We start from the raw sequence: 22,026 nt of genomic DNA, 5'->3' as shown, positions 1-22,026 counted from the left end.
TTTTTTTATTATTTGCAAGAACTGCCAATTTATTGCAACAAATTAAAATGACTACTGTCTTAAAATAGTTAAAATTTTGTTGTACAATTAGTATGAGACTAATTATATATTTATTAATAATAATATATATATACAGGCTATCCTAGACTCACTCAACGTCAAGTCGAAACAGGTGATAGTATTAATCGTAACTATTATGAAAAAAAATAGAAAGAAATGTATTTCATGCAGTTTGAAAATTTATAAGTGCAACCTAAAGCTTTGCTGAAACTGTGACCATTTTTCGTTTATTGTGGTTCATTGCGAGCAATATTTAAAATTTTCTCATTTTTAAACAAATTCTGCTTAAACCGTTGAAGCTTATTTTTAAGCAAAACGTTTATAATTTCAAAAAAAAATGTTTATTGAAATATCTGTATGTGTATTTATTAATCAGCTCCAATTGCATCTTTAATAAGATATTTCAAATGAATATCAAAGTAATAGTGTATGGACTACTGTAGTTCTTAAGTAGTTTTTCACAAATCGAGTTTTGAACTGTACTATATGACTACTGTGCTGCATAAAACATTGTTTACAAATATAAAACCTTTAATATAAAGGATATGAATGGTGAGAGTAAAAATTGAAGAAAAAATAAATATTTATCAGAATTCTACTAAAGGTAAATAAAGTCTGGGGATGCTTCTCCTTTCATTTCAATGGAAAGATGCTTGTTACGGAAGGGTAAGATCGATCGCCCAGTCCTCAGGGTTATTGAGTATCAGGATTTAGCTTGGACAGTGCACCATTAGCTTTTATTTTATTTTATTCGATACTACGAGAATTCCAAGATCATCTGGGATCGTATAGTTCGACACATATCACCGAGTTTATAACAAAGCGATGAATGTTATTAACCTTTGAATTTTTATTTCTCGAAGGTGAAGTTTTATGTTTTCGTTAGAGAATCCGATTTGCTAATTTTATATATTTCGACAATAACAATCACAATCATTCTGAATCATTTGGTACCAAAATTGGAAAAAGTATCTTCGGAAATTTTGGAGATACAGAACAAAAGGCGTGATAAATGACCATGTGTTTTGACAAAAGTTATATTGCAACATATGGATATCAAATTATCAAATTATCAAATTATCAGCATTTCGTGCTCTGATTATGCGTTGATAAATTTTTTATTACAAAATATTAGTTCAATGTCAATTTTGAAGAACTCCATTTACACTTCTGGGTAAACGATTTTACCTTTGAAGCTTTTCAATGCGAGATTTTTTTTTAAGTTTTATATATTACAATTAATACACTATTTAAGCAGTTATGAATTAAAGTTCAAAATTGCATTTTGAAAAAACGTAAGTATTATTAATGTTGATTTTTTGCGGATATTGATTAGTCAAAATAATCGATCAATCAATTTTCTTGATAACAATTGAATTGAAATCCTCCAATGAATTCTTTTATTATATATAGACTAAAATGATTTATATTTTTATTGCAATAAGGAAGTAGATATATTTTAACAATTCATACAATGCTATCATACAATGATTTTAATTTTTTTAATAATAAAAAAAATTAAAACACTAATTGATATTTAACTTTTCACCGTCAACAATTACGTTAAAATCGAAATTGAAAATTTTTGCTTATCTTAACTTTCCAAAAGTTTCTGAACATTTTGGCATATATTAGAAAAATTGAATGTATGAGTGTGTGTGTAGTATATATGTATGTATGGTTGGATGAGCACAATATTCATTCACGATTATGACGCACGAATCAACTGATTGGAACGATTTAAAAATCATTTCACTTGTATTGACGAAATGAAAAATTGATTGAGTTTTTTGGAAATCAGGTCTATTGGTTTCCGAAAGAGAAGTTAAAATAAAATTAAAGTTAAAAAAAAAGATATTTGTCGCTCAAAAATGATCGTTAGACATAAGCACATCAAATTTTCAGATATGTTACAGAGATTTTAAAAATAACGTATAAATTTTTTTACATTTCTCTGGGTTCTTTACGAATGTTCTGCTGTTGACTGCAAAGCGGCGCTAACGCGCTTTGATATTTTGTCTCTAAAACAGCTACGCAGCACGATTGTTTGAAAAAAGGTTTAAAATCATGAAAAAAATCAAAATAAAAAAATATATTTTTAAAAGTCTCAAAAATCTAATTTTTCTCAAAGTTCTCAAAAATTTAATTTTAATTTTGGTACGAAAATTTCATCAATTTTCCTTAAGAAACGATGCCATGCACCACTTGTTAGTTTTCGATTAGCAATTTAGTTATCGAAAATGAAAAGTATTATAAAAAAGTGCACATATTTCAAAAACAGATAATAGCTTATAAGTCACCTAAAATAAACTTATTATGTTATGTAGAATGCTCTCACAAAATGTGATCAAACAAACAAGCAAGCAATGACATGTCAAGAACTCTATATCTACATTTATATGTATGTATGTATGTCTGTATATACCAGGAAAAACAGAAACAAACAAATCCACGGACTAAAGATCAGGAAAACATTTGAAGTCCACGCGCGCGAGTTTATGGACAATTTGGAATAAATTATTAAAGGAAAATTTATAGAGAACTAGCCCAATATCATATGATCACATCGTAAATCCATAATTATGCTGACGTAATTTCCTGATCAAAGATTCCATCACTCTATCATGATAGAGCAAGGTGGGTAAGTAAGTGTGGCTGCGGCCGAGGATTTACGTTTGACGCTTCATTGATAACACGCGAGGACTCTAGAACCAGATCTCAGAACAGAACGAAACCAATAATACAAACACATTTATGTATTTTCTATATATTTATTTAATGAGTATCCTCAATTACGTTTTATGGACGACATACTTTATTCTTCACGATGTGGTATTATTGTGTCTTGAGGTTAATTGTTAGAACTTTGTTTTATAATTCAATCAGTATTGGAGTTCTAAAATAAGTATAATTGCAATTTTAACTCGGTACAAAGCTATAGATTTTAGTTTGAAGAGATATCGAAACTAGTTGGGGTGACTTGAGGCAAGTTACATGAACTTCCCGATATGTGTAAATATTCGACTTAATCAATACAAAATAAATGAATTTGTGAATGATTAAAAGTATTCCGAATGGATTTATTACACATCATTGAAAACGAACGAACACGTTAACTCGAAGTATTTTCTATAAGCAAATTTTCAAAAATTAACATTTTTTATAATTGAACCAGTTTCCGTAGGACTTTAATGGTTTAGTATGTTCATTAAGACCAAGTATTCTATCGTTATACCAAGTTAATCGCCTAATTTTAATTTTAGCAAACGTAAAAAAAACTACTTTGATGAATTTTTAAAATTAAACTACTTACCGTAATATTTCAGTAAGTTCTATAAGACCATGATATATATCGCCAAAAAAGGCTCCATAAAAATTGACTTAATTTTTTTTTCCAACAGTTAATTACAAGAAAAAACGACTCGGTAGATTTTCACCTAAAACTAATCACTATCATTTCCAACTAAAATCTTTCGAACAGTTTTTGATTTTTTAAATCGATTCGGTAGTATGAGCTTAAATGTGGACGAAAAGTTTAACACTTTTTTTTCAAATTACAAAGAAACTGCTCGGCCGATCGTCGCACAAAGCTGAGACGCAGATAATCCTCATCGAGGTACATCAAATGGCTTTTAAATTTTCTGAAATCGGTTCAGGCGTTTTGGAGCAAACGTCGATGAAAAGTCTAATTTTGACAAATGCGAAAAAAAACGATTTTAATTTTTGCAATTTTTGAAAAAATTTAAAGTTAAACGAGTTGTCGTAGGGCCGTAATATTTCAGTTTAATCTATAAGTCTATGGTATCTACGTAGAGATGTTTATTGCACAAAAACTTACAATTTGAATGTTTTAAATAAAATCCACGCGAGGACTCTAAAACCAAATTTCAGAACCAATCTAAGAATACATGCACATTCATATATTTTATAGTATACTATTTAATAAGTATCTTCAATTACGTTTTCATAGAAACATACTATATTCTTCACGATATATGATATTTTTTGTACCTTGAGGTTAATTACTAAGCTTCCCGTTTTTGTAAACAAATGTTTAAGTAATAAATGTTATTGAATTAACACTTTTGCAATTCACATAAATATGCGAGTTCAAAACTTTCAAACGGAACAAATTACAAGGTAATTAATTTGCATTATATTATTACTTCCCGAAAAAGAGTTTATGTTTTGATTAGAAGATCCGGTTTGCTAATTCAAGATCAAAATCTGAATCACTAAAATTGTAAAAAGTTCGTGTGGTGTGTTCTGTTAGTGAGCCAAATTTCAAAGCCAGATGAAACTCGATAAAGACTCGCTTTGATAAGTTTGGCAAAACCGTATCTTGAAGTGCAAAATTGTTCGTCCACGTGCTAGCCAAATCTTGAACCTACCTTGAAAATTCAATAACATTCGCAAGATGTTAGTTGGGAATCATTTCTTTGTAATTAAGGATTTTTTATTGTTTTGTATGATATGCTTTGTATGGTGAAAAGATTCATGGCCTAAACGAATACGCTACAATATTAAATATCTACAAAAAGTGGTTCAATTACAAAATATTATCAAAGTTTGTGATAATGCGCCACGATTCAAAACTCTATCCTCATAATCTTCAAATTTGATAAATCACAATTCTTATCGATTAAGTCGATTGCAGAACCAAAAATTTACTTATTCCTAGTTAACTTCCCGTAGGGTAAGTTATAGTAATCGCAAAAAAATCGAAAATGAAAATTTTTATTTATCTTTACGTTTCAAAGGTTTGTGAACATTTTGGTATACCTCAGAGAAATGCATGTATGTGTGTGTGTGTGTTTGGATACCATTTTTCGTCCACGATTACGGGCGCACGAATCAACCGATTTGAATAATTCAAAAAACATTCGATTTCTATTGATGAGAAAACGTGCTGATTAGTTTTTGGTAAAGAAAGGTGCAGCCATTCCGATGATACGGGGCAAAAAGTGCTAAAAACGGTAACTCAGTTTTTGATAGAACTTTAATAATTTGAAAATTAATACATTATGAAATTTTTATTAGCTATTTTTGTTATTTAACTTTGTTAAAAATATTATTTAAAATATTATTTGAATAATATTCTATATAAATTCATAAATTATATTTTTGACAAAGTTCAAATATTTCACTACAATCTGACAAATCTACAATTTTTTTAAGTTTAAAATTTTAAAGTCATCGCAACTATTGTTTTGACTTTGAATTCGGTACGTTGATTTTTCCCTTTATGGTAATATTTATTTCTGTTTCCAATAATGAAATAGATTTATTTTTAATTTTTGTATATGTATTGGCTTAGCCACCAAATTCTGTTGAATCATAATATAACCTGCTGACCGTTAAATCTTAAATTATTGAGTTATTATTTAATATAATTGGATATGAAATATACATTGTGTGCTGTAAACCGCAAAGATAAAATGAAAACAGCTGAAAATTATTTATTCATAATTTTCTATTGTGCTTTAAAATTTGCTTGTGCATGCAAAAATAACGTTCAACGTTTTATAGTATTTAAATCGATATAAATTAACTTTAAATTAAAGTCGTAATCTATAATTACTAAAGCTGTAGTCAAGTTTTATAGTAAGGAATAAATAAAACTTATATTAACATTATGCTAAAATCAGTTTTTATGTCAAAAAAGTTAGTTATTTTGCTCGATTTAAAAGGTGTCTATAAATGTGTCTTTGAGGGATAACTATAAGGTTTCAGTTTTTGTATTTAACTATAAAATGTTTTTCTACTTTAGACTTCTTGATTTATCTTCTTTTTTAATTTTTGATTATAATTTTGTACTCAATCAAGATTTTACTTAAAAAAAAACAGATAATATTTACAAAACTTAAGACATTTTTTGATTTTTTTTTAAAAAATGTTTATTAGAATTGAATGAAATTGAATGCGAATGCCAAAAATTAAATATTATTTATAATTCATACACAAAACGATATTTTGTTGAAAACATGATTTTATTTTTCTGTAATAATATTAGGAATATTCTTAAATTTAATATTATATACAATTCATAGAGAAAATGATATTTTTGATGAAAACATGATTTTTTTTTGTAATAATATTATGAATAGTCGTAATCCTCAATATTCTATAGAACATTTGTGCATTAGTATAGATGAAAAATATATATATAGAGTTTCCATCAGTGTTGGAGTTATGAAAATTAGTATAATTACAATTTTAGCTCGGTGCAAAGCTATAGATTTTAGTTTGAAGAGATATCGAAAAAATTTTACTTGTATTGATATATATTTCATAGGTTTATTTCTAAGTTTAAAAAGAACTTAAGGACAGCAGTTTTTTGCACAAAAAGACAGAAGAATGGTAATTGTATATTAAAACTCTATATATATATATATATATATATATATATATATATATAAAATATAATTTTGTTTAATCATGACACTAATTAAAAACATGGTAATTATAAATAACAAATTTATTTTATCTTCTACGTCCCGGACTTATATATGATTTAGTTGAGGCATAAAGCCAATTAAAAGCTAGGTAATTAAAAATTATAAGTTTATTAAATCCACCACGTTTCGGTTTACATCGAGACCGTCATTCAGTAGAAAAAAAGAAGAATAATTTCAAAAATATCACTTCACTAATTACCCCGTCTAAGCAATTATTACTACTATGAATAACATGGTAGTTAAAACGTTAATTAAATTTTTCAGTATATTTTTGAATATGCAAAAAAAATATTGTTAGCAGTGATATCATGAAAAATATTGTTTTTCCGTTTTCATTAATATTTTGTACTAGCAACGGGATAAAATAGAGTGCAGTTTCATCTCGAACAAATTCATTGTAAATTTGTTTGCGGAACAATGCAACCATTTTGAGCTTAACTATGTTTTTTCAAGCGTAGTAATAGTTTTCAGTAACAATTTTACGAGCCGCGGCTACTCTCTATATTATCATGTTTACATTCATATGTTGTAATTTTTTTTAGCGAGGCGCCTCATACAAATATTTTATACATTAATGAATTACTTATCTGTTTTGTTAAGCTGGCTTTACGTTTGTTTGTATAACTAATGATGATTGTACGGTTTAAACTAGTGGTGCATGGCATTGTGCTTTAAGACAAATTGCTGCAACTTCACGTACCGTGGAAATTAAAAATTTTTAAAAGCTTTAAAATTTTGAAAAAAAAATAGATTATTGACAATTTTTAATCTTTTGTAATTTTAGTTTTTTTTTCAAAACTGCGAAGCTGTCTTAGAGCCGAAGGCGCCGCGTTGCTGCCTAACAGTTAAACATTATGTAAATTGGTACGGAGCTCATAGAAGTGCAAACAAAATCATTACTAAAGTTCTCATTATTAAAATCTCCATAATATATCTGATAATTCGATGTACATATGTCTAATTATGGCCGAATGGCTTTTTTTAAATTTTCTATTGGATTTTCAAACCTCTATACCTGACGTTCTTTATTTCGTCAATACAAGTAAAATGTTTTTTTAAATTATTGAAATCGGACGCTCCGTTTTCTCAAAAACTGAGTTACCATTTATGGCACTATTTGCCTCGTATCTTCGAAACGGCTGGACCTGTTTCGGCCAAAAACGAATCAGCACATCTCCCCGTCGATGAGAATGGAATGCTATTTGAATCAATCGGTTGATCGAAATAGTTGACGAAAAATTGTATTTGCGCATACACACATGCATATCAATTTTTCCTAAATGTTCAGGTTTTGAAACGTAAAGATATATACAAATTTTCATTTTCGATTTTTTTGCGATTACTATAATTTTCCCTGTGGAAAGTTAATTATAGTTATGAAAGTCTATATAATTTTGATTATAGACAAGACTTTAATAAAAAGATGAATGCAGTGATGCACTTATTTTTGTTTATCCCACACAAATAAAATTTATAGTGAAACTATATAATCATCCTCACTTGTATGAATCGTAATTAGAACATAATACGCGGTTTATATAATTCGCGTTTTATTCTATAATTACCAGTTATTATTACCATGATTTATCTAATGATTATAAATATCAAAGGCCGCCATCAGTAAAATGCATATAGAGCACGTGTTCTAGACATCAAGATTCTTGCATCCTCCAAAATACCAGAAATAAAATTAATAATTACTTAAACCAATGACAAACATGAAAATATGATTTTAATATAAAAATGTGTAATTTCTAATTGCGGAAAGACTTTTTGAGAATTTTTAAACTGCGTGTCCAATTTTGAGGAGCGGAAGCATGATACAATTTTATATTATATATAAAATACTATATTCCCAATCACAAAAATTTAAATACATTATCAAAGATTAATGAATTAGAATCGAAATAAGATATACAAAATTTAAAATTAGTCGATAATGACGTGAACCGAAATATTATGATAGATCAATATTATTTTACCTCAAAGATGACGGACCTGCACAGTTCTGTTTATTACCTTATATTATGCAGGACGGTTTATTATGCCCAATGAAGACAAAACAAAATTTTAATATTGTTGAAGACCTTAAAAACCCCTTGAAAAACGCTCGTTACTAGTTACCCCTGCTACAAATAGCCCCTAGTGCCTCTACGTTTTTATTTTTACATTTGAAGGCCTTGTGAACACTTTGACATACCTTAGAAGAAATGGGTGTATGTGTGTGTGTGTGTGTATGTATGAATATTTGGATACACTGTTTGTGACTGCATGAATGGACCGATTTATTAAAAAAACATTCGATTTGTATCGACTGAGAAACGTGTTGACTATTTTTTAGCAAAGACAGGTCCAGCGGTTTCGAAGATACGGAGTAAGAGGTGCAAAAAATGACAATTTAGTTTGTGAGAGGACGAAGCGTCCGATTTGAATGAGGTTTTGAAAATGTTAAAAGATGCTATTTGGCGGTCAAAAATGATTATTGGACGTATACACATCCATTTGACAAGTATTTTTATAAAGATTTTGATAATAAGTAAAAATTTTGGTCATAGTTCTATTTTCTATTATAATGTTTAACCGCTTAACTGCGACACGGCGCTTTGATATTTTTTCCTAAAATAGCTATGCAACGCGATCTCTCTGAAAACAATTCTAAATTTAAGAAAAAAAATGAAATCTACCGAATTTTTTTTTTTTTTTAATTTTAAAAAAATGTTAAAGTAAAAGCTTTTAAAAAAGGTAAATTCGGTATGGGAAGTTGCAGCAATTTGTCTTACGGCATGATGCCATGAACCACTCGTTTATTATATTTAATATTTAAAAAAAAATACAAAAAAATCTCAAAATTTGAGTATAATGAAATTTTCAAGAGACTTCTTTGTCTTAAGGCACAGTGCCATGATTAAATGATACCTTGGTAGAAAACATCTCTGCTTGAAATTTTTTTCCTAACTCTCTTGATTTGCTATCACCAAAGGAGACCTTGTGGTACAAAAATTGAAGAATTCGATTTGTGTATGAATACTATAGAATAACTATTATAGAGTGTATCTATTATAATTTTTAAAGTGTTACATGAGTGTCGATCTCAACGCTCGAACAAGCGCCTTCTGTTGTTCTTGACCTTGTCTTATAATGAGTTTGTTATTCTCAGTTCGACTTGCAATGTCTGGCATTCAAATAATCTTAACGAAATTATTTTTTTTATTGCTATTCATACCTTACGCAAACATCAATATGAGGTGCGATTTTAGATTTATTTCTATTCGATATATAATATATTCCCTTACAAATACATATAATCGTATTCATGTGTATATCTATATAAAAATAGGCAACAGGTTTTTAGCAAGCATCACATTGTCCTCGGTTCGACAACCCATTAGCAATGTTGTAATGCATATTTCTTTTTATAAACTGGTAATTGATATTTGAAAAATTACGCCTAATTAGAGTCAAAAGTTAGTGTAGGCAGTATGTAGATTTACTCATTTGTTAATCTAGTTTTTGCGGCTGATACAAAATATTTTTCTCAAAGATATTTTAGGTAAAATTAAAGTCAATGATCTTACGAATATTGTTGAAACTAGATTATATATATTACACTATATTCCATAATGATATTCACCAGGTAGGTTCACAACGACAATTTCTGTTATCGTATTTATTTGCGTTGATGCTCATACAAATAAAATACATGTATGCAACTGAATATAAGTATTATTTTACTTAAGACATTATATTGCTTTTATTGCATATTTTATAACAACTTTTCAAGCTACAGCAAGAAGTCAGTAAACTAAGTCTTAAAATAAATATGCATAATCAAGATCAAAATGATTCATTATCGCTGGTATTCCCCGATTAATATTGGCGAAGCAAAAAACCAATTGGATGAAAATACAAGTTGCATGCGAGTCTCAGGAAATTTTTGTAATATTATTAGTAATCAAAGATGTTTATACATTAAGAATCATTCCATGTACAAGTTAATTAAGGAATACACTCATACACACACACACACACACACACACACACATATATATATATATATATATATATATATATATATATATATATATATATTAGGGTCGTCCTTAATATGGACATTTTTGAATTTACTTGTTGCCAAGAGCTCAAATGGTTCCAAATTGATGAAAAAACAATTTTCTGAAAGTTTTAGCTCTTAATATTAACTTTTTAGAAAATTTTAAAAAAATATATATAAAAAAACTACCCAAAAGCAATTGTTTTGTCAACACAAGCAGAAAGTTTTTTAAATCATACAAATCGAATACTTTGAGAGAATGGCTAGACCTGCCTTTGCTAAAACTAATTACCACTTCTTTTTTTAGATCATTCAAACCGGTTGATCTGTTCTCTTAAAAACTGACATTTTTAACACTTTTTGCTCCATATCTACGAAACCGCTGGCCCTGTTTTCTTTAAAAACTAATCAGCACATCTTTCTATCAATGGAAATCGATTGCTTTTTGAATTTTTTAAATCAGTCCATCCGTAGGCCTAAAATTGTCGAGAAAAAATGTCTTCACACATACACACACGACACACACACACACATCAATTTTTTTGGGGTTATGCCAAAATGTTCAGAAACCTCTAAAACGTGAAGATATGCAAAAAAATTCATTTTCGATTTTCGGCCAATTACTATAACTTTCCCTACGGGAAGTTAATATAATAGCAATGCACAAGTGTTACTACCTCCTGTTTGAGGCTAATTGTAATAATAGCAATGCACAAGTGTTACTACCTCCTGTTTGAGGCTAATTGTAACATATACCGGGGCGAGTAGTAACGACAAAAACCGGCAATAATGCTTCTGATAATTCATTCTCTACTTATTTTTAAGAAAATTGCCTTGTTTCTAATTAATTCAATTCATACATAAAAAAGTTAGCCCCAAGGTTTTGTTTCAACTAACCCCAATTGTGATTTTTTACATCAATCAAGGTAACTAACAATTTAGCAATTATAAAAATTGTGACACATTTTTGCGCGGAATTTAAAATAAAGTCATAAAATTAGTTTTAGAGAAATCCACTGACTTGACACTTCATTGCTAGAATTTTACATGACACACTAGAAGTTCCTAAAATTATGAATTTAATTACAAAAAAATGAAATTATTCTTTAATAAGTGCTTGTTGAACAATAATAAAATAATAGAACTATAAAGTTAAAGAAGATATAATTTATGAACAAATTCTAATTTTCAATTTACTAATAATCACACAAAATATTATTTTTATCAAATTATATGAAATTTACATTACATATTATGTGCATAATATATTTTTGATAACATTGTTCTGTCCTTGAATTTATTGTTTACGATTTTTATATTATTTTTGCCACAAATTAAATATCAACAAGATTTTTAGTAAAAATGAAGTTTTAGTTTGAAGTTCAAATACGTTTTTATTACCTTAAACAGAAATACGGCATTCATGCCAAAAAATTAGAACAAATGTACATGGTATATTTAAAAAAAATGCATATTTTAATTTTAATAAATTTATTTTCATAAAAGAGAATAATTTTCCAATATTTTTATATAAAGCGAAGAAAACTATTCAAAACTATTACATTTAAATAATACAATGTTAAGTCTGCTCTACATATCTTCTAGAATAATTAGTGCTGCTTCGAAAGACTTATCATCACCATGCTGGTTATGAAAAGCGATTGAATCTTGGTCGGTTCTTCACTTGCAGATAATATTTGGAAATTTCATACGGCAAGGCATAGGATTTCTGGCTGTTCAAGAAAGTATGACTTGTCCGATGCTATTACCTGAATTTACTCCATAATCGGAAGCAAAATCCACCGATTCCAGGTTGAATGAAAAAGTTAAGCCTCTTCGTTTTTACGAGTGTGGTTAGATGGAATTTGACGTTCCGATCGATGAGCCTTCATGTTGGTGAGCCTTTCGCGCATTGTTTTCATCCGATTAGGAACTGCGATGAGGTGAGCAACCAAGGTGGGGATCTGTGGCTGCTGCATCTTTGCAAATCCAATGAAGGACGACGATTACCTTCTTCAAGTCGTCCAGAAAATTTATTTAATTTCGGCTTCGAGGTCTATCAATATACTGTCCACATCATAGATTAAAATTAGCAAACTTTAATTAACACAAGGTGCTAATGATATTGTAGCAATTTTTAATAACTTTTAATTTCTAACTTTAAAAGCAGCGATTATTATTGTTTAAAAAAAACTGGTTTAAAATATAAATTTATGGAAACATATACAAAATATTGACGTAGTGTTGACTTTTTTTTGTTTTCGATTATATATTTTTTCTGGCAACTTTGCTAATAAAAAAAAAGAGTGCGCGTAAGGATCACACGCGATTGAAGTAAAACTTTTAATATTGTATGAGTAGACAATTAAGATAAAAATAAAAAAAACATCATATTTGAATTTTAAAAATCATCTTTTAATAATCATATAACATCAATAATAATAAGATCTCCTGAGCATCGGCACAGCTGTCCTACTGATATTAAGAGTTTGAATATGATGTGAAGCTTTCTTCCTAATTTTGTTACCTATCTTACCGGGAAATTCAAACCATAAACGTAGAAGTTCATCATTATCGCCACGTTCTAAGTACACTAATTTTCCCACACAACCATTAGCTAAGCCATCACTTACATCAATATTAGTTGTTATTATGTAAAATTTATTCAGAACTAAAATTATTTCATACGGCAAAGCCCCGGTATCAATAACCGATTTTTGTGAAACTGCTGACGAATGTATGATTGTTGATCTGTCGCATGGCAACCTACATAAATATCCGTGGCAGTAGATATTATTTTGTCTTCAACGAGATTCAATATAAATTTATTATATTCCATGGCACATTTATTCTCTAAGAAAAGTCTTATTCCATGAGGACATAATACAGCAACCTCTTCTTTTGTAAAAAAAACGTGATTCAATTAATGCAAGTTCATATAGGGTTTAGCGCTCGACTTACGCATGACATGACGGGAGTGGATACTCGCGACATCAGCGCTTACGGCATCGTAGTGTTCAACTACACGTTGGCATTTTCGTTGCATTTGTACGGATTTACACCCGTGTTGCGCCTAAAAATTTTTACACCCATATCGCGCCTAAAGAAGTTTTACTTCAAAAATATTATAATAAAAAATAAAATGGCAAACAAAAGAAAGTAAAAACTACGTCAATATTTTATACATTTTTTATATAATCATATTTTAAACTGGTTTTTTAATACAATAAAAATCTTTTGATTTTGAAGTTATAAATTAAAAATGATTGAAAAATCACTATAATTTCATTAAAACTTCATGTACGAGTATATTAAAGTTTTCTAACTTAAATCTATGGTGTGGACAGTATGTTGATGGAACTCGAAGCTGAAACAAAATAAATTTTTTGGGCGACTTGAAGAAGGTAATCGTCGTCCTTCATTGGATTTGCGAAGATGCAGCAGCCACAGATCCCCACCATGGTTGCTCACCTTATCGCAGTCCCTAATCGGATGAAAATAGTGCGAGAAAGGCTCACCAGCATGAAGGACCATCGATCGGAACGTCAAATTCCATCTAACCACGCTCGTAAAAACGAAGAGGCTTAACTTTTTCATTCAACCTGGAATTGCTGGATTCTGCTTCCGATTATGGAGTAAATTCAGGTAATGGCATCGGTCAAGTGATACTTTCTTCAACTGTCAGAAATCCTATGCTTTGCCTTATGAAATTTCCAAATATTATCTGCAAGGGAAGAACCGACCAAGATCCAATCGCTTTTCGTAATCAGCATGGTGATAATAAGTCTTTCGAAGCAGCACTAATTATTCTAGAAAATATGTAGAGCAGACTTAACATTGTACTTTTTAAATGTAATAGTTTTGAATAGTTTTCTTTACTTTATATAAAAATATTGGAAAAATATTCTTTCATGAAAATAAATTTATTAAAACATGCATTTTTTTAAATATACCATGTACATTTGTTCTAATTTTTTAGCATGAATGCCGTATTTCTGTTTAAGGTAATAAAAACGTATTTGAACTTTAAACTTTATCTTCATTTTTACTAAAAATTTTGTAAATATTTAATTTGTGGCAAAAATAACATAAAAATCGTAAACAATAAATTTAAGGGCTGCACAATATTAATAAAAATATATAATGCAAATTTACATATACATATGAATAAGGTCTAAGGTGAGCTCGCGTAGCAATCAAGACTATTCGACGCCTTGATTGGTAACGCTCGGCAACGCTCGTTCATCCGGTGCCGTCACTATCATGACGAAAAAAATTTGATAAGTTCTTCGTTTAGTCAATATAAGTAAAATGTTTTTTAAATTATTCAAATGGAAAGTTTCGTTCTCTCAAAAACTGAATTACCATTATTGATTCTTTTTGCCCCGTATCATCGAAACGTCTAGACCTGCCCATGCTAAAAACTGATCAGCACGTTTCTTTATTAATATTAATATTTGTATATACGAATCGAATGTTTTTTTAAATTAATCAAATCGGTTATTTCATACTGCCGAAAATGTCGAACACATTTGTTTGAACAATACTTAGATTTTAAAGTTAAAAATTTTGGTATGGAACCCAAAAAAAAAAAAAAACAAAATGTGTACACATTTTTAAAAAGTCTGTAAAATATCTAATAATTTGATGTGCATATGCCCAATAAACATTTTTGACCGCCAAATGTCTTTTTTTTCAACTTATTTTTATTGAGAGTCTATAACCGCTATACCTGCCTTCCCAAAAATCAAATTGATATGGTAATTTAGAATCACATAATAAATGGTAGTCGATATAATATATATTTAGCAGTTCATACTAATTCTAATCGGATTCACCATACGAGTCATACTTGCATTTTTGTCTAAATTATTCTCGCGCTTTTTCACTAAAGAAGTTAAGTATCATCCTCTTTCTTTAGAAAAGCTGTGCAATCTTAATAACTGCGCTAGTAGTTTTACACCACTTTTATGACTTTGCAGTTATGCCAAGAACTTGATATACTATTTCGATTTCAAACTAATTTGATCTGGACAATATTCTGAAATATTTGTGACACAGATTGATTTTCGTTTAGGAAATGAGACTATCACATCATTCATTAAAAATTTACTCAGACTTAAATATCCGCAATCTGTAACTTATTCGGAAACATCTATCAATGTGAGCTTATTTACAATGGCTTCTGTTTGAGTTCAGAACGTATAATATTCTCCCAATGTATGTGTTGTCCTATCTACTACTCTACGTACTTACAGCTTTATTAGTTTTATACACATTCTCCAAAGACCGCTAAAGGGTGAATCATGAGCTGGATGGAATTTCCATTTCATGTCCTCCACTGTTACGACTTTAAAAATATACTTTTTTGCTTTATGTTTTTGAAATATTTATGTGGCTTACGCTACAGTAAAAAATGAGGAATATCAATTTCAGTGTCACAACTGATGGACAGTGTATTGTTCGCTTAAATATTGGGTACTTTTCAAAATCGCCCGATTTTTATATAAAACATAATTTAGATATATTATATATATCTAAATTTTTTATTATATATATATTATATATATATATATATATATATATATATATCTTATATATAAAAATGGATCGCAAAATGTGTTGGTAAGCGCATAACTCAATAACGCCTGGACCAATTTGGCCAATTCTTTTTTTAAAATGTTTGTTGAAGTCCAAGAATAGTTTCAGGAAAAAATCGAATGATTGCCGGGAAAATCCTAAAAACAGCCCTTTAACAGCAACTAAAACGTAGAATCAATTTGAGCTTTATTGCTATTATATAAAGTTCATATTAAATTTTAAGCACTCACTATATACTCCTCCTAAACGATTATTCGGATTTTAGATAAATCTTTCTGAACTTTGTTAAGGAAATTTTCTAGGATGTATGTGATTATAAAGTACTGGGATGTATGCGCAATATTGCAGAAATAAATGGAAAAAATTGCAAAAACGACATGTCATTGTTTGCATTGAAAATAAATGACAACTTTCATCTACATCTTTTTAAATAAATTTATGATTATGAATAAGAAAAATGAAATGTTTACATTATTATTTCTGAAAAGCAGCTGAGATATGCCAGAAATTAAAATAATATAAAATTCAGTATATGTATGGCAGATCATCGAATTATTCACATATGAACAAATATGACAAATTAATTCACTTAAAATATAAAATTAAGTATTAATCAGGGTCGGTCCTACCTTTAATATGATGCATGCGAAAAATACGAGCGCACGCCTTAGGGGCGCCTACATCAGATTCGGATATTAAATTTTCAATATAGTTTTATTTTTCAATATATAATTTCTTTGCATTTTTTACTAATCTTTCCACAATATTTTTAAAATTCATACAAATTTCTTTTTATAACAACAAATGGTAAAATAAAGATGAATACATACAATTTGGCCCTCACGATATCGATTAGGAGAAGTTTAAGATGCAATTTTGGATATCTTAAATAATAAAAAATTCAATTAATTTAATCCAACATGAAGTACCAGTGTTATGTTATGGTTATGGTTATGTTATACCGTTTAAAATACTTCAATTTCCAACATAGTGTTCTATTTACATCGCTCTTACTATAAATGTATATGAATTTTGGCGCGAAGATTAATTTAAAAAACAATAATTATTATTTTTAGGTGGATGGTAAATATTAGTATATTATATTAAAAAATTGTAGACATGGGTACAGAACAACGTCTGTCGCGTTTTCTAGTATATATATATATATATATATATATATATATATATATATATATATATATATATATATATATATATATATATATATATATATATATATTATTGAAGCAGACTTTACAACGGTCAATTCCAAACGTTAAACAAATGTAATGGTATAAACAACCATAACATTTTACTAAATTAGCCGGTACTACTTCCACTATGTACTGTACTTCACCACACACTGATTTCCAAGGGATGTCTCCGTTGGCAGAGTTTACTTGTAGTAATTTCCTGGCAAAGTTGTTGGGATGATTAGAAAGTCTTTCCCTATCTTGATTGCAAAACGGTGCACTTTCTTGTGTACAGTATATTTATTAGTACCTCGGTGTATGAGTCTGGAGATTCTTGTTGTTGATCGACATTATCTCATTTTTTTATTTTAGGTTTTGTTCAGTATATTGATACTGGTTTTATTAGAAAAAAATGTTTTTGATATAGAAGAATATTGAAAGAAGTGTTCAGTACCTAAGATTAGTTAATATATCCTTACAATTTGTACTTGGTATAAATTTGAATTGCGGATTGTTGTAAAGGAAGCTACAACAAAGGCAAGTTATATCTAGCAAATTCATACGAAGGGACTTTCACCCACTTGTTAACTTCGCGTAGGGTAGTTATAGTAATGGGCAGAAAATTCAAAATGAATATTTTTGCATTTCTCGACGTTTTGAAGGTTTCTGAACATTTTGGTATAACTTACAAAAAATGGATGTGTTTGTGTGTGTTTTGTATGCACGCATTTTCCCGTCCACGTTTTCGGGCGCACGGATCAACCGATTTGAATGATTTAAAAAACATTCGATTCCTATTGAACAGTATGGGAACCATGCTATGAGAGACTCAGAGTTAGTACAAATCGCACCATTTTTATCGTGCTGTATGGAGACCAAGAAAAAAACTTGAAGTAGGAGTAATATGGACGAAATGACATGTATGACATAGACACCTTATTCGAAAATTGGCCCGACGCAGTAGTCTCAAACGTGTTTTTAGACAGATATTATATAATCAGGCACGTCTAAAAGATAAAAGTCGATAACAAAACTTACATTAATATCCTTTTGATAAAATGTTATTAGAATCACTTATAGGTTGCGCAACGAACTTATGGGTTGTTGACCAAATACCGTGTAATAGGAAGTCCGTGTAGTCGGAGAGATGTCGGATTTTTAGCTCCGCGTAATATGGGAACCGTGTACCCAGAGTGTTGTGTAAACCGAGGGTTGACTGTATACATTTCCATAGAACGCACAACGAATTAGCCTGATTTGTATGTTAAATACGAGTTTTTTATAGCACGGTCTCCATACTGCACAGTACGGACTTGCCGCGTTAGCCGAGGGTTGACTGTATATATATATATATATATATATATATATATATATATATATATAATTTGAAATTAAATTTAAATTTGCCGCTATCATGAGAGTATTTTTGCATCAGGTTGGTTAGAATGCTCCAGCATGTCAATAAAGTATTTGTTGGTAGGTAGTAGGACTCTGAGTTTCTGCCAGTTCTTGCTGAGTATTCAGGAATGATATTTTAGCTTTATCTTTATCAACGGTATTAATATAATTTTTCTTAAGTAATTGTAATAGATTTCTTTGTTTAATTTAATTAATGTGATTAAGCGATTAAATGTTTTTTATTGCTCGTTTTGAGACCGTGTTTAAATGGAGAAGCCTCGACAGTTCTTGAAGGTAATAGATGATGAAAACTAAATGAATTATTATAACAAGTGTTAAATATTTTCTATACATATCACTTTTCAACTTCAAGACCTTTTGACATAACTTAGTAATCATTTTAATAAAATGAATTTATGTAATTGCTAATATTGCATCTATTGTAATAACATTTATGTATATTCCAATGTTTCAATGAATATAAATAACGTTAACATTTAGCAATAGTTAACAAATCTAATTCCTAGATAAATTTGCTTTTTTTACAGTGCAGTTTTTAGATATGGCTTTATTATAACTGCAAAGATTTAATATATTTATTGAAATGTAATAAAAAATTCTGAAACTCGTTGTATAAAACTAGTATTATTGACAAAAAATATATGCTACATTCGTACTTTGTGTTTGAAAAATATTGACATGTGTACGCGTCCGATACATATTGTTTTTATGTATCACCAACATGGGTTCGACATTTCTGCTGACAAAAAATTCCTGACGATCTTCATACAAACAAATATTTTCAAATTATTATGTAAATGTTATGTATCGCATTTTGCATAACTTCGTAAAATGCATTTTGAAATTCACATCGCTTTTTCAATTTGTTTTGAGGATAATAAAAAAATGCTTTATCGAGTGCATTGTTCGGAATACTAAAAATGAATCAGAATGGATATTTACTAACTTACTTGTTTATTCGACACTCATTAGATAATGGATAGTTTCGATTAATTAGTTATATAATTGTTGTTAATTTTTAACATTTTTTTTAGTTACCAATAACAATGAATAAGATATTAAATTTGGTATAAGTCAATGAAATCATTTTTGAAAACAATTTATTTCAGATTTTTAAAATTGTTTATGAATTTGTATTTTTATACAAGAAACAAATTATAATAATTTTTAGTTGAAGTTATTTAGAATATTGATACAATCAATTATAATGTTTCTAGTCCTTCGTGGCGTTTCTGCATAAAAGTTTAATTGTGAATAAAATTTATTACATTTGGTTGGAGTTATTGCAATTATAACAAAATTATAATATTTGTTTAGTCGAATTTGTATCACATGTAAATAGGTTTTGATATTTATATATTTGTGTTGTCAATCGATAACCGTTAAAATTGTTGCATAATACTTTTTTTACATTTTTAATTACAATTTGTCACACTTAGGACATTCAGTAATTGTTTCGACTTTATTATACGGATTTTTAAATGGATGGCAACCTAGTAATTGTTAAATTTAATTATGACTAATTAACTATACTCGAAGTATTTGCTGGCGTTTTTATTGTATATATATATATATATATATATATATATATATATATATATGCAACTATACCCACAAGAGGCAATTTTCACTTAAGGTTATATTTGGGGTCTATAACCTGAAGTGGAAATTTGACATCAATGTTGCCTGATGTCGGGCTTTGGCGGTATCGGGAATCGAACCAGCAAACCCGGGACTAATTGGTTGTTGCATCATTCAAATTCGTTTTATTAAAATTGGAATTATGTAATTCTATTTTTAATCTTATCTTTTATATATCATATTTTAACAGCAATCAGAACCTAATGCCCTATAAGCTGTTGGGCTGAAACTTCTCATTACTTCGTATTTTTAGATAGTAGCCCTATGGTTGATCTATCCATATTTGATTACTTTATTATTAGAATTTATTTAATAAGGTTGATTTATTATTTAGTTTGGTGGAGCAATGCGCGGGAAAGGCTGTTTTTACTTTGAAACATATTTATGGTTTATATTCCCAAGTGAAAATTGATATCACTACTGCTCGACAATTGCGTTTGAACTTGCAATCCGCCTGATTGCAAACCTATGCGCTAACGACTCCGTTACGAAGTCCCGACATTATCAAGGTTATAAAAAAAATGTTTCAAAGGGCTATTCCATGATCTAGTGGTTAGAGGTGTTCTCAGTATTAGTAGAGAAATTCTAATAATAAAAGTATATCAATTTGTCAATCGTTGTGTTGCCTTTTCAAAAGCCACGTAGTTAAGAAGTATCATCATAACAGCTTATAGAACTCTGAACTTTTGATTTGTATTCGAATAAAAGGGACAGCGGTGGCGATATTGGTTAGAGCGTGGGCTAGCAGCAACTAGTCCCAGGTTCACTGGTTCGATTCCCGCTATCGCCGTAGCCCGACATCAGGCAGCTTTGATGTCAAATTTCCACTTGGGGTTATAGATCACAATATAATTCCAAGTGGAAATCGTCCTTCGTGGACATAGCTGCAACATCCAATCACATGTTAACTATTAGACGTAAGAGCTAATATCAAAAATATCCCACACATAAGAGAATGGTAAATCGATGGATTGCCTCTCATGAAATAAACAGCTTATAGAGCATATAAGAGTTCTGTTTGCTGTTCAAAAAAAATCGAATAAAAAAAAATGTTTTATAGTTTTGCCTTTCAAGATTATTTTAACTACCTTACATTGTTAGAAAAAAAATGATGTGTGCGTGTCCGTATGTAGTGTGTATGTATGCATGTCACGTTTTGGGTAGAAAGATTAAGTTGGTTAAAATAGCATATATTCATTAACTTCCCGTAGGGTAAGTTATTGTAATGGGCCGCAAATCGGAATTGAAAATTTTTACATTTCTCGACGTTTTGAAGGTTTCTGAACATTTTGGCACACCTCAGAAAAAATGGATGTGTGTGTGTGTGTGTGTATGTATGTATGGATACAAATTTCCAGTCACGTTTTCGGGCGCACGGATCAACCGATTTGAATGGTTACATTCGATTCCTATCGATAGGGAAAAGAGCTGATTAGTTTTTGGCAAAAGCAGGTCGAGCCGTTTCGGGGATACGAAGCAAAGAGTGCAAAAAATAGAAATCGACTTTTTGAGAGAACGGAGTTTCCGATTTGAATGATATAAAAAACATTCAATTAGTAATGATTGGGAGAAGTGTTTATTAGTTTTTGGCAAAGGCAGGCCC

The 22,026-nt window shown here is 29.4% G+C and overlaps 1 protein-coding gene across 1 annotated transcript in view; it reads right to left on the bottom strand.

The window, feature by feature from the left end:
* Window positions 1-12,548, bottom strand: part of LOC113374920 (fatty acyl-CoA reductase wat-like) — a 26,468-nt gene extending 13,920 nt beyond the window's left edge. Inside the window, exon 1 of the mRNA XM_026614881.1 lies at window positions 12,416-12,548. Within this exon, the coding sequence (XP_026470666.1) occupies window positions 12,416-12,548 (133 nt within the window). The remainder of the gene's footprint in view (window positions 1-12,415) is intronic.
* Between the last annotated feature and the right edge of the window lie 9,478 nt (window positions 12,549-22,026).

This window comes from Ctenocephalides felis, unplaced genomic scaffold (genome assembly GCF_003426905.1).
Source record: "Ctenocephalides felis isolate EL2017-DRISC unplaced genomic scaffold, ASM342690v1 CF-g0.4_SCAFFOLD_01886, whole genome shotgun sequence".
NCBI lineage: Eukaryota > Metazoa > Arthropoda > Insecta > Siphonaptera > Pulicidae > Ctenocephalides > Ctenocephalides felis.
Note: the sequence above shows the minus strand (reverse complement) of the source record. Positions and strands in the feature narration are given on the sequence as shown.